General features: G+C 48.3%; 1 protein-coding gene across 1 annotated transcript in view; it reads left to right on the top strand.

The window, feature by feature from the left end:
- The first annotated feature begins 614 nt into the window (after window positions 1-614).
- The window catches only part of valopa (vertebrate ancient long opsin a), a 12,010-nt gene continuing 116 nt past the window's right edge, over window positions 615-12,508 (top strand). Inside the window, exons 1-5 of the mRNA XM_003963622.2 lie at window positions 615-1,540; window positions 4,648-4,858; window positions 7,135-7,252; window positions 7,416-7,649; window positions 10,522-12,508. The exon at window positions 10,522-12,508 is cut by the window's right edge and continues 116 nt beyond it. Of these exons, the coding sequence (XP_003963671.2) occupies window positions 1,177-1,540; window positions 4,648-4,858; window positions 7,135-7,252; window positions 7,416-7,649; window positions 10,522-10,758 (1,164 nt within the window). The 5' untranslated portion in view covers window positions 615-1,176 and the 3' untranslated portion in view covers window positions 10,759-12,508. The remainder of the gene's footprint in view (window positions 1,541-4,647; window positions 4,859-7,134; window positions 7,253-7,415; window positions 7,650-10,521) is intronic.

Below are 12,508 nucleotides of genomic sequence, written 5' to 3'. Positions count from 1 at the left end.
CACGTTTGCCAGTTGAAAGTTCATGTCTCCATCACTTGTGCCATCATCAGCCATCATCACAGGAGATGATGATTAAAGATACGTCCACTCCTCAGTTCCTCCAGCTGAGGGTTTTCCAGTCACCTGTGGCTCTTTTTTGTCTTTCTTTTACAATCAGAGGTTGTTTAAATGATGTCAGGACCTTTCGATCCCAACAGGATTTCATTTTTTTGTTTCTTTCTTCATTATTAAAAAATCTTGTGAAATGAATAAGTTGTTAAAAACGGGACAAATAATAGGGAAATGATCGTTAACTTAAAAGAATCTTTTTTCAAAAGCTCCTAAAAATTGTGAAGACAAATAGTCCAAATCTGCACATATGTATTGATGATCCATGACTCGGAGTTCATTTTCTAGTTTTTATTCGAAAAAAACAACTAAATGAAGTGTACTCGTAATCCTTCTAAATGTTGTATGCTTACAATAACACTGATTGCCACTGAAATCTTACCTTTTTAACCTCTAATTTACTAAATCCCCCCCCATTGCGCGACTTGACCACAACGGCAAAACTGGCAGAAGTCAATTAGGTGTTTTTGATGACAATTATCGGTTTGATAATCATGAGCTATTAAATGCCACCAAATTCCAACAAGAGGATCCAATTACCTGCGTCATCTTAAAGGTATGACACACGGTTATGACACATCAGGCAGAGATTTTATGATTTATAAGAAAATGTCCAGCTGGGTGTCAAATGAGTAATTGCTGAACGGAAAAAAGGCAAAGTCATTAGAGCTGCAGGAAGAGGACGCCCTGCTGGAGGCAGGGATGCTGGAGCCGCCTATAAAAGGGATCCCAAGATGCCACTGAGCGCTTACTCACGCGCTCGCTGCTCTCCAAGACATCAGCTGTCTCTGTGCGCGCCCCCGCCGTCGCGTCGCGTCGCTCCGTCGTGCTTTCCAAAGAAGCTCAAGTCCACATTTGTGCCGCGGTTTGAACAATGAGAGGCGCTCCGCCACCACTCCAGCGCGCACAGTCCCAGGACGCGCGGGACGCTCCCCAGCGCAGCGCAGCGCCTCGTTTGGCTCCATGAAGTTGGCAGCGTGAGAGAGGGCTGCGGACACGTCCGAAACCGGGTCAACAGGCTCAAACACTAGCAAAAAAGAAGCAGAACCTTCACCTCGGTGGCGGAAAATGGAGTCTTTAAGTTTGTCCGTCAACGGCGTGTCCTACACGGTGGCCGCGGAACTCGCCCCCACCAATGATCCGTTCACCGGACCCATCAACAACATCGCGCAGTGGAACTTCACCATCCTGGCCGTCCTCATGTTTGTGGTGACTTCACTCTCTCTGTGCGAGAACTTTCTGGTCATGTTCATCACTTTTAAGTTCAAGCAACTCCGGCAGCCCCTCAACTACATCATCGTCAACCTGGCCATCGCTGACTTCCTGGTGTCCCTCACCGGCGGACTAATAAGTTTCCTGACAAACGCCAGAGGTTATTTCTTCCTGGGGAGGTGGGCGTGCGTCCTGGAGGGCTTCGCGGTCACTTACTTCGGTGAGTCCCCTCGGTCGGTACCGTGTGGCCCCGGCGCCAGCTGCCTTTCCTAACTGTAGGTGTCAGTGTTGGAGCTTTTTGTGGCCGCAGAGTTCCTCTGCGCTCAAACCTCCGTTTGTTCCAACCAAAGCAAATGACTAACTTAACTTAAGCTAATGACTAACTTACTAACTATTAACAAATGTGGTCATCAAGAAACCGTGTTAACTAGGAGACTAAAAGCCCAAGTTAAACAAGATACATGAATTAAAGTTGGTACATGAATTAAAAAAAAAGATTCCTTATTGAATTCGGTGACAGTTTTTTGTCTTCTTCATCAACGAGGAAAGGTTTCAATTGGTTAACTTTTTTGTTTTTTTGTTTGTTTGTTTGTTTTGAATTCCTATTTGTAGGCGCGTGAAACAGTGGGAACCAGTGCAAACTGGACACACTCCTGTTTTAGTTAAACGGAATTCTCTGGGAAGAAGTCAATTCTTGTTTTAAGTGACTTAAATCATTATCATCCATAACTGATTTTTTTAAACTTCACAATACAATTTATCCTATTTTCTGTTGACTGAACAAACCCACCTGTCACATATTAAAGAAAACTACGCGAGTATGACTTTCAACAAGCGAATTAAAGAAATAATAAATAAATAAAATATCAATTATATTTTTTCTGCCCTTTCTTGCTTTTTTTCTATTCTTAAAATGGCATAAAGTTCTACGCTTAAAGTCAGGCACTTTTCTCCTGATTCCTTCCTTATTTTTCACTGTTCATAGGAACAGCTAGACAAACATGCACCCCCCACAGATAATATTTGCACCCCCCCACCGTCTGTAGGGGATCACCCTCTGTGGGGGATCTTTGCACCTTCCACTGATGATCGTTGTACCATCCACAGACGATCTTTGCGCCTCCCACAGACGATCTTTGCACCCCCCACAGACGATCTTTGCACCATCCACAGATGATCTTTGCACCATCCACAGATGATCTTTGCGCCTCCCACAGACGATCTTTGCACCCCCCACAGACGATCTTTGCACCATCCACAGACGATCTTTGCACCATCCACAGACGATCTTTGCACCATCCACAGACGATCTTTGCACCATCCACAGATGATCTTTGCGCCTCCCACAGACGATCTTTGCACCCCCCACAGACGATCTTTGCACCATCCACAGACGATCTTTGCGCCTCCCACAGACGATCTTTGCACCATCCACAGACGATCTTTGCACCATCCACAGACGATCTTTGCGCTTAATCTCATCGTGATTGGAAAACAAGTGACCTTCGAGTCTATTGATCAGAATAATCAATTGCAATCATGTGTTGTATCTTAGAAGTTCTTCTGAGATAAACTGTCCTCACCTTCACTGATCCTTCATCACTATATCCTGAAAAAGACTGTTCCCTGAAACTAGAGTAGCCTCCAGCCCGCTAGCAAGTGTCTTCATATGTAAAGATTAAAAAATAAAAATGTTTCTGTTGCTTCTGATCATAAAGAAGCAGCGATATCAGCATCTGTCAGAAACTGGGGGGAGATCTAGCGCGTGGTTGGACCTTTCAACATGACGTCTTCATTGACTGTTGAGGCACCGTCGTTGCACATTCATCCAGACATACTGGTTCTTTTTCAGGCTGTTGAGGTGTTTCAAAGGTTTCAGAACTGCTCTCATGTTTACTTTCCTAAATGTTCTGTGTCACTAAATGTGATGTGATGCTCTGATATATATTTAGAGAACCATAGTTGATCTTCTGAACTCTTCTTTCGGGCCAGTGAAGTTTACTTTAGTTTTTTTATTTAATGTCAATGTTTAGTCTCATGGGGTCATGGGGAGGGGGCACAAATGGGTGAAGGCACATCCACCCCTGGTGGAGTCACCAGATCATCACAGGGCCCCGTGTGAGCATTCGTGGGTTCGGAACCTTGCTCATGGGTACCTCGGCAGTGCTCTGAAAGTGTCCTGCCACCTTCCCCTACTACCAGAACACCTTCAATGTTTTGCCTGCACTGGGGCTTGAACCGACAACCCTCTGCTTCTTAGCTGGACCTGGGCTTGAACCATTTTTTAAATGGACAAACAGGGCCCCTGGCAGGCTAGCTCATGTGGGGCCCCTGGCAGGCTGGGGCAGATGGGCAGGATCAGGTGGAATGCTACAGACGGAGGGAAGAAAGGAACTAGCAAACCACGAGCTATCGAGCCGAGCTGTTGCCGCTGAGGCATAAACAACGATTGGTGAAAACGGACCTGAGGCAGGTGTGGATGAGTTGTCTGGAGATGAGTGGCAGGTGTGTGGAGGGGGCGATGGGAGTTGGGGAAGCAGGAGGGGGGGAAGAGGGAAACATTAGGGAGAACTCCCCACACCCTGCAACCAAACCGAGGCTTCCTCGGCCCAGCTAGCTTAACATACCGTTGAATTAGTTAGCCTTTTTGCATAATATACCCCCTTTAAGTTAAACAGGGTGCATCCTCTTATCTCAAAAGTGCACTTTTTCCTGTCGAAACATCTGCCTTTATAACAAATGATCACATAAATATGATAAATAAATAAAAGAGCAAATCTCACAGAGAAGAAAAAGGCGAACCTGTTTGCTGCTTCCATCGTCAGAAGAAACTGAGGATTTAAACCGCCGCCACAAGAAAACCAACACTGCCAGAGAGTTTTGCATCGATATCTCATCATTTGAAATCAGGGGACGCCCTCAACGACTGGTCGTCCTTAAATAAAGGTTAATAAAGTAACGACATGGTTCCAGAGGAAGCCGCGCTGATGCATAATCAATAAACTGGAACTGGTTTTGTGTGGAAAAGCGATTAGTTGGACCAATCAGGTGTGTTTTTCTATTATTTCCTTTTCTTACGCTACAGAAACCCAAGTGTTATGAAAGAAGTGAACCTGCTAGTTGGCCTTACCCGAGCACCGAGCAGTAACGGACCTTATCAGAATAACTTAGCGCCATCGTTGAAGGTGGCTTTTGTTCAGGTGGAGGATCAGGTCCCCCACTTTGGATCGTTGAACCAGTTCAGTAGTTTAAACCCCTCTTCAGTGCATCTAGAGGGTTATTTAAAGCGTCGCTACCGTTCTAACGCCGATGCTCTCTCTGTCCCAGGGATCGTGGCCATGTGGTCTCTGGCTGTTCTCTCCTTTGAGAGATTCTTCGTGATCTGTCGACCTCTGGGCAACATGAGGCTGCAGGCAAAGCACGCGGCGATCGGGCTGCTCTTCGTCTGGACCTTCTCCTTCGTTTGGACCTTCCCTCCAGTGCTGGGCTGGAACAGATACACTGTGAGCAAGATCGGAACCACCTGTGAGCCCGACTGGTGAGCAGCGATCCAGAGTTCTTCTTACTGCATTATTCATTCCATTTCATTAGAAATGAAATGTGCTTTTCGACAGTGGCAAAGAACTTTGTGTGCTAGTTATGGAAAGAGGCTGAGAATATAGTTCCATCTCAGTATTTGTGTATTCAGAGTTACGTACGTAGCTGCTGTAGACCCACAACAGGAGTTCTACGGCTTTTAAGCTGCCTGCTGGACCTTTCGAGAGGAGAGCCCATCCATAAAGGCTATGACGTCCTCCGCAAGGACAGAGAGATTTGTGGATTGAGAGTAGAAAAGTGGACTGGTGTCAATAAAGTCCAGCAGGTTCTGAGGAACGGCCGTCCGAGGACGTGCAGATCTCAGCCTAAATGCAGGTAAATGGGTGATAATGAGCGGACGGGCCGCCCGCTGACCACGTCCAGATGGATGCTGCGGGCTGGCCTCAAGGGACCTTCCAGGAGTTCTGAGTTCCTCATCAAGTGGGAAAGTATGAAAAGATCTTGGATCAAACCTTCTTCTCTCTGGAGCCTTGCGAAAGCAAAGGCATTTCTCTGGTTTTGTAGCGAGTGTAACAGCCGTAACAGGGTAGCGGTGTGTTTCTGAAGTCAACAAATACGTGCGTGTGTGTGTGTGTGTGTGTGTGTGTGTGTGAGCACGCAAGCCACGTTGTGTCAGTAGAAAATAAACAGGAGCTGAACTAAACTCCCCCAGCCTATATTTGTATTTAGCATCATGCTAATCCACTTAATTTCACTTATTCTTTTGGGTGAGAAATGAAATAATTGTGTCAGTTATAGTGAAGCTAAATGGGTGGATTTCATCTATAATTGAATCTTCCCACGGCTTAAGTTGATCAAACTGTGAATTTGTCTTGTGGACCAGAAATGCCTCCGACCTTGGCCACAGGGAGCAATCTGGCTAATGCTATCGAGCCTCCTCGATCAAAGGTGTGAAGTCTTCCCAGCGAGGCCCGGAGGGAAACGTGCGCTCAAGTGCGAGCACCGGGGAAGTGAATGGTTCAGATAAAACAATTAGGACGCCCCTTATGGAGTCCCCCCCCCGCACAGACGACCCCGTCCACCTCTGGCTGCACGCTGTACGCCTCCTGTCTGGAAACATTTATTCAACAGTGGGACAGCAAACAGCACAGGTGTCCAAGGTCTAATGCATTTTAAAGGCCTTATTTATGTGCGCAGTTTCCCCCCCCAAGACACACTTTTCTTTGGGTGGACAACACACTACAAAAAAAAAAACGGGCATTCAAGGTTTTGAAGGAGCGTCTCCCATCGTACCTCGAGCCCAGCGCACAGATTACAACCCAGGGAGCCGTTGAAAGGGCCGAACAGGCGAGTGGAGGCAGCATTTCTTGTAAAATAACCATGGAGCTAAAAGAAACGAGCCGTTAGCTTGATCTAGTACTGCTATTACGACTGGTCTACGCTGGCTTTAGAAGAACCTTTTTGTGTGTCGTAGCGCCACACCAATCTTTCAAAGATAATAGTAAAATGAAGCTCCCAGATTCAAGTTCTCACCCAACACAACACAGAACTGATGATAATTAATGATTATTACTTACGAGGTTGACGAGCTCGGACAGTCAGGCATCTACAGGCGAACACGGGACCGACTCTCGCCGCTCATTTCCTATTTTTGGAGGCAGAGTTCCTCCAGAGTTTTCAGTGCTGGCTCCCGTTTGGCCGGTGACAGCACGTGGAGAGAGTGTTTAAATGCTGGAGAAGTGGCTCGTTAAGCCAATGACTCTCCGGCCTGCTGACGGAACGATGGCGCCTCTCTGGAAACTCCAGGCTTCATTGGGAGGAGGAGAAAGTTGGAGATTTCTCTCACACTAATATTGAGCTACAGGAAGCAAGAGGTCCCGAGACCTTTGCTTTCTCTTTATTTCTTCATTTGGCTCTAAATGATTCCAGGAAATGTCATCACATATTTTCAGTTCCTGTCTACCCCCAACACACACACACACACACACACGCACACACACACACACACACACACACACACACACACACACACACACAGGCTCTCAACTGGTCACAGGTTGATCAGTGATACAACCAGACTAAACGATGCATTCAGGGTCACTAAATGATGCATTCAGGGTCACATTCAGGTATCTGGGTGTTCTTTGCTCTCCTCTGAAGGTCAACATTGCATCCCAGACAGCTCGCGGAGGGAAAATTGGCCCAAAAGACCGTCTGACTTGTTGATTTGGCGTAACGTTCCTCGATGCAGTTAAAGGTTTGACTGTCCCTCAACAGGTACTCCAACAACATGACCAGTCACAGCTACATCATCACCTTCTTCAGCACCTGCTTCATTCTGCCTCTCGGAATTATATTTTTCTGCTATGGAAAGCTCCTGCGGAAGCTCCGGAAGGTGGGTTTGAGTTGTCGCACGCCACATTTGGGTCAATTGTGTCAAAAACTGAAGCTAAATGTCGACATCTCAGGTCTTTGATCTACAATAAAAATGAAAAGTCGTACAAACTAGAGTCACGTCAAATGTGTAAACAGCCAGTCAAGTGCAGCCTCTCTCGCAGGTGTCACATGGGCGGCTGGCCACCGCCAGGAAGCCAGAGAGGCAGGTGACCCGCATGGTGGTGGTCATGATTGTGGCGTTCATGGTGGCCTGGACGCCGTACGCAACCTTCGCCATCCTGGTCACCATCCACCCGACCATAGAGCTGGACCCCAGGCTGGCTTCCATCCCGGCCTTCTTTTCCAAAACAGCGGCCGTCTACAACCCCATCATCTACGTCTTCATGAACAAACAGGTACCAGAACAATCTCGCTTATTTTTGAAGGGGGGGGGAGGCAAACAGAGTAGTGGAGGATCCATTTTTCAGTCCTCCTGGTGCCGGACCTTAGCCTGGCGTCAATAATGGATGGAGCAGGAATAAAAGCAACGTCAAATCCAGAGAGTGAAATTGTCCATTCATGATGCCGGTAAATGATGCATGTGCCAGCTTTGGTGCGCTACTCTACTGTCCAGCTGTCAGTCTTGGACACACATACGCTGAATTATTCACAGATCCGCAGAAATACCGAACAATATCTGTAATAATTGGGTTGGAATTACATTTCCTGTCATCCTCCGGGAACGTGCCCCCTCCTCAGCCAATAGGACGACGGCGCTGACATGTTTTAAACACATTTAAGGGAACGCATCAGACCTTCTGAGCAGAAGCGCCACCTATGCTGACGTGAAGCGCGCGGCTCTGAAATATAGATGACGTGCGCTATACGACGGCGGGCATGGGCTTGTTTAAACTTTCAAAGCCTTTAAATTGTCCTCCATAGCAACTCCTGGCTGCTGGAGCTGAAACATTCATGAACACTGTCAAAGAAAATCCCTCCCTGGCTCCAGATGAACGATGAAGGAAATATCAGGGCGACCTGTGCACACACAACCTCATGTGGCGAGACCCCCCCCCCCCCCCATGCTTCCCTCTCATGGGTCTGCAGTGTCCAGCCACAAGAACATGTGCTCATAGCTGTGTGTGCGTGTCCGACTGTGTGTGTGGGTGCCTGTCAAGCAAAGGTGGATGGAGTGTGTGTGTGTGTGATGGTAAGGTTGATCCTGTGTTCTGACTGGGACCACCCCAGTAGAGGTAAGATCGGGCCTAAAAAATCCAGCCCGACCCGACCCAGGCCCGCGGGCATTAAAGCCCGACCCAGCCCAAGCCCGACCAATTTACTTGATTTGCAGGCCCGAGCCCGAAGCAAACCCGAAATTTAAATTTATCCCATAGTATTTTGGGCAGAAAAAACGCAATGATCATGATAAATGAATGGAACACAGAATAAGAGGCCAGACAAAGAGAGTGAAAGAGAAATCTTGATGCGCACTCGCTTAATTACGCGGAGAAATACTGCAGCCCACTAGGCTTTAAATAGAATAACGCAAATCAAATAAATGGTAAAAGATTATAGCAATTACCTTACAGCGCCTTCTCTGTTTTATCCAAATTATTTATTTATAATAAGTATTCCTTAGTTTAGTATCCACACATCGTTTTAGTGTATATTTTTATAAACAAATATTTATTTAAAAAAAGTCAGCGAGAGAGAAGCCCGGCCCGACCCGACCCGAACGTAATGATTGACATTTTACGCATTTTAAGCCCGACCCGAATTTCGGGTTGGGTCGGGCTCGGGCTCGGTCTTAAGATCTTACCTCTACACCCCAGTCACAGCATTCCCTGAGGGGTGGGCAAATCCAGACCTCGAGGGCCGGATCCGGGCCAGACGTTCTGTCCTACAGGTCAACACTCACCTGGGGTTGGTTCCATTTACCTTGGTGAAAGCGGTTTCTCCCTGGTAGGATGCAAAACCTGTCTGGATTCCAGCCTTCATGGATTAGACTTGCCCATCAGAGGAGGTCAAATCCAGTCCTCGAGGGTTGAATTCAAGCCGGGATTTGCATCCTACCAGGGAGAAACCGCTTTCACCCAGGTAAATGGAACCAACCCCAGGTGAGTGTTGACCTGTAGGATAGAAAATCCGGCCCTCGAGGTCTGGATTTGCCCACCCCTGGTCTAGAGGATCCATTTTTTACAGGGGAAAATTCCTGGGAAAGGCAGGTAAAGTGACAAAGTGTCAGGGTGGACAACAGAGGACCCTTTGGAGCAGCCATGTCAAACTCAGTCCTCGAGGGCCACGATCCTGCCGGGTTTTCTATCCCACTGAAAGCATTTTCAGCCTGGTAGGACAGAAAACCCGGCAGGATCGTGGCCCTCGAGGACTGAGTTTGACACATGTGCTTTAGAGTCTGTCTACTCGCTGAAAGTGCCTCCAGCCCTGACTGAAGGGTTGTGAACAGAACTCTAAACACCCTCTCCTCTCTAATCATGCCTTCAATGCCCGCGTCCTTGGGCCATCTGTGGAGGATGAAAGGGTGTTTTAATTCCACGACTCAATAATACAAGCGGAGAGCACAGCGACGGCGCTATCATCGCTGACGGCACCAAAGAGATGCAAATTAAGTCCTCGTCTCAACTATAGGAGGCGAAAGGATGAATTCAAAAGCATCAGCACGGCGTCATTGGCTGCTATTAAATGTGACTTCGTTAGCATATTTCCAGCACATAGAAAAAGTGACAGGTCCTAGCAGTAATTAGGGTTATCACACACAATGTAAAGATGCATGTGGCCTTGGGTCAGGAAGGTTTTGGTCCTTTCTGGTCCTTTTGTTCCAGGCCCTCCTCGGATGCCGAGGTTAAACGGGAGGTCGCGGACGTTCTTTGAAAATGGTGCTGGGTTTGTTCACTTCTTTAGATTGAAGGTTAAGTGGAAGCGAGTGATTCTATCAGCCCGGAATTGTATCCCAGACCACATAGATGGGCCCCGATTGTGTACCGGATTCTAAATAAAAACACGTCCAGAAATGGGAACTCTTGCTTTCACGCTGTTAGCAACATTAGCATGACAATGACGGCGGGAGGAGCCGGGCTCCTGCGTCAGACCAGGAGCACAGACGCCCGTCTGGTGACTTCCATACGCTTTGTATCCGAATGTTCTGGCATGAAAAACATCTCTGGAGCACGGAACGTCGCTAAAGATGTTGAGGAAGGGGTGCTATTCCCAGTGTGCTAGCCTTGTTTCCAGCATGACAGTTTGTTGTTGTTGTTGTTGTCTCCCCTTCAGTTCCGGAAGTGTCTGATTCAGCATTTTATCGGCATGGGGGTCATGGCAGAGAGCAACATGAACCCGACTTCGGAGAGACCAGGAATCACCGCAGAGAGCCAGACCGGGGAGATGTCCGCCATCGCCGCCCGCGTCCCCGTGGGCGCCACCGCAGCGCTTCATTCCGACGACTCTCCGACTGACTGCGGTTCCTTAGCCCAGCTGCCCATCCCAGAGAACAAAGTGTGTCCCATTTAAATGCCATCGTCTCCTCTAATCCGCAGCGTCTTTCCGAGCGGTGACGGAGGCGCGCTGTGAAAAATTCCCATTTTTTTTGTTAAGAAAGTGACACATTCAACTCCCACCTCCAAAAAAAAGGCTGCACTAATTGGTTAAATGTCTGATTAAAACAGTGAAATGGAGACGGAGCACAGCTGTATCCTGCTAGCATCCTGCTAGCGTCCTGCTAGTATCCTTGGCCAGCCAGACATTCCCAAGCCCAACGCTGCATCCAGGCTTTCATCTGGCCCTCGCCTTTGAAGCCCTGGGATGCGCCTGTAGAGAAAGCATTGTTTCCCTATGCCCTTTCACGACTTTGTTTTGCCACGCGTCTTCTTTCATCTGCGCACGTCCGGAGGACAGCGGCGTCCTCTGCGCGCGGCCGCCGTTTCATCCTTGGAGGAGTGGGGGTCAGCGGGACGGGACATTTCTGCCTCCTGTTGAAAATGCATGTGGACGAGATATTTATGAAGTGCCAGCAGGAGATCAGCAAACACGCGAGCACGCACCTACACGTGCGCACGCTGCTCGCACAGAACCCTGAGTGGGTACCGAAGATGACAGGGATGCACCCCCGGACTCCAGGTTGGGGGGTGGGGGGGGCAGCAATATTCCAGCTGCGTGTTAGCTACGGTAGATGTAGCCGTCGGTGTTCCAACGTCCTCTCCTTGGCTTTGTTCTGCATGTTTGTTCCTGAATATTTGTCCAAACACTGTTGTACTCCGCTGCTCAGCCATTCCCCGTGTTCCAAAACGTGACAGTACGGTGTCTTTTTGTAGCGTGGTGACCATGTCTGCCCATGTTCGTCCCGGGTCGGAACCGATACTTAAGACTTTCTCACGGTGCGTAAGAGACAGAGCGAAGAAGCAACGGTGGCTCCTGAGACAACAAGTGGAGCGGGCTGACCTCATGTTAGCATTAGCTGCTGCTAACGTTGTACATTCGCTTTGCACAGTGACAAATGCAGATACATCATCCGCCTCTTTATCGGCCACTTGCGTCTTTAAGATTTAAAATAAAATAAGTATCGCCGAGTTGGCAAAAACTCCTGCATGCACGCACACATGCACGCACGCATGCACGCACGCACGCGCAACAAGAAGGAAACGAGCTGGTTGTTGTGTCTCTGTACCTCGTTTGTTTCGTCTCAGTCTTTGATCCCACGGTTAAATCATGTGTGTGAACTGCATGTTGTCTCTTTTTAAGGACGTTTCTTTGCTCAGTGAGGGAAAATGTGTGGCCACTTAACCTGCCAGGTAAAAAATAAAAGAGTATTTTTCGAAGTCCCGGCCTCCATTTGGGAGCTGGCGCAATGCTAACGCCACATCTCAGGTCTGTGCAGAAACAAGAGCCCAGTTGATTTTGATGTTTCAGTCGCTGGTTCCAGCACACGTGGTAAAAAAGAACCTTTAAAATTCAGCGGCGGTTAAATGGACGACCGCCACCACGGTCCAGGTCACCGACGGACCAGCAGCCTCCCCCAGTCACGGCTCAGCCGATCCACCGCTCATGCACACACATGCACAGCGAGCGGGCAGAGGGATTGTGGAAGTGGATCAGCAGGGACAGAAGCATCAAATCCACTGAACCGGGGCAGAACGTGAGACTGCCCCCCCCCCCCCCACTTGTGTCGTATTTAAACAGGCATGTCCGCACTTGTTCTGGTTGTCTCGTGTCCTGAGTGGTTTGTACATGAACTGACAGCTATTCCTGCATGCTGGTTATCTCT

The sequence above is a fragment of the Takifugu rubripes genome, chromosome 4, assembly GCF_901000725.2.
Source record: "Takifugu rubripes chromosome 4, fTakRub1.2, whole genome shotgun sequence".
Lineage (NCBI taxonomy): Eukaryota > Metazoa > Chordata > Actinopteri > Tetraodontiformes > Tetraodontidae > Takifugu > Takifugu rubripes.
The sequence above is the reverse complement of the archived record's forward strand: the minus strand, read 5'-3'. Positions and strand labels throughout refer to the sequence as shown.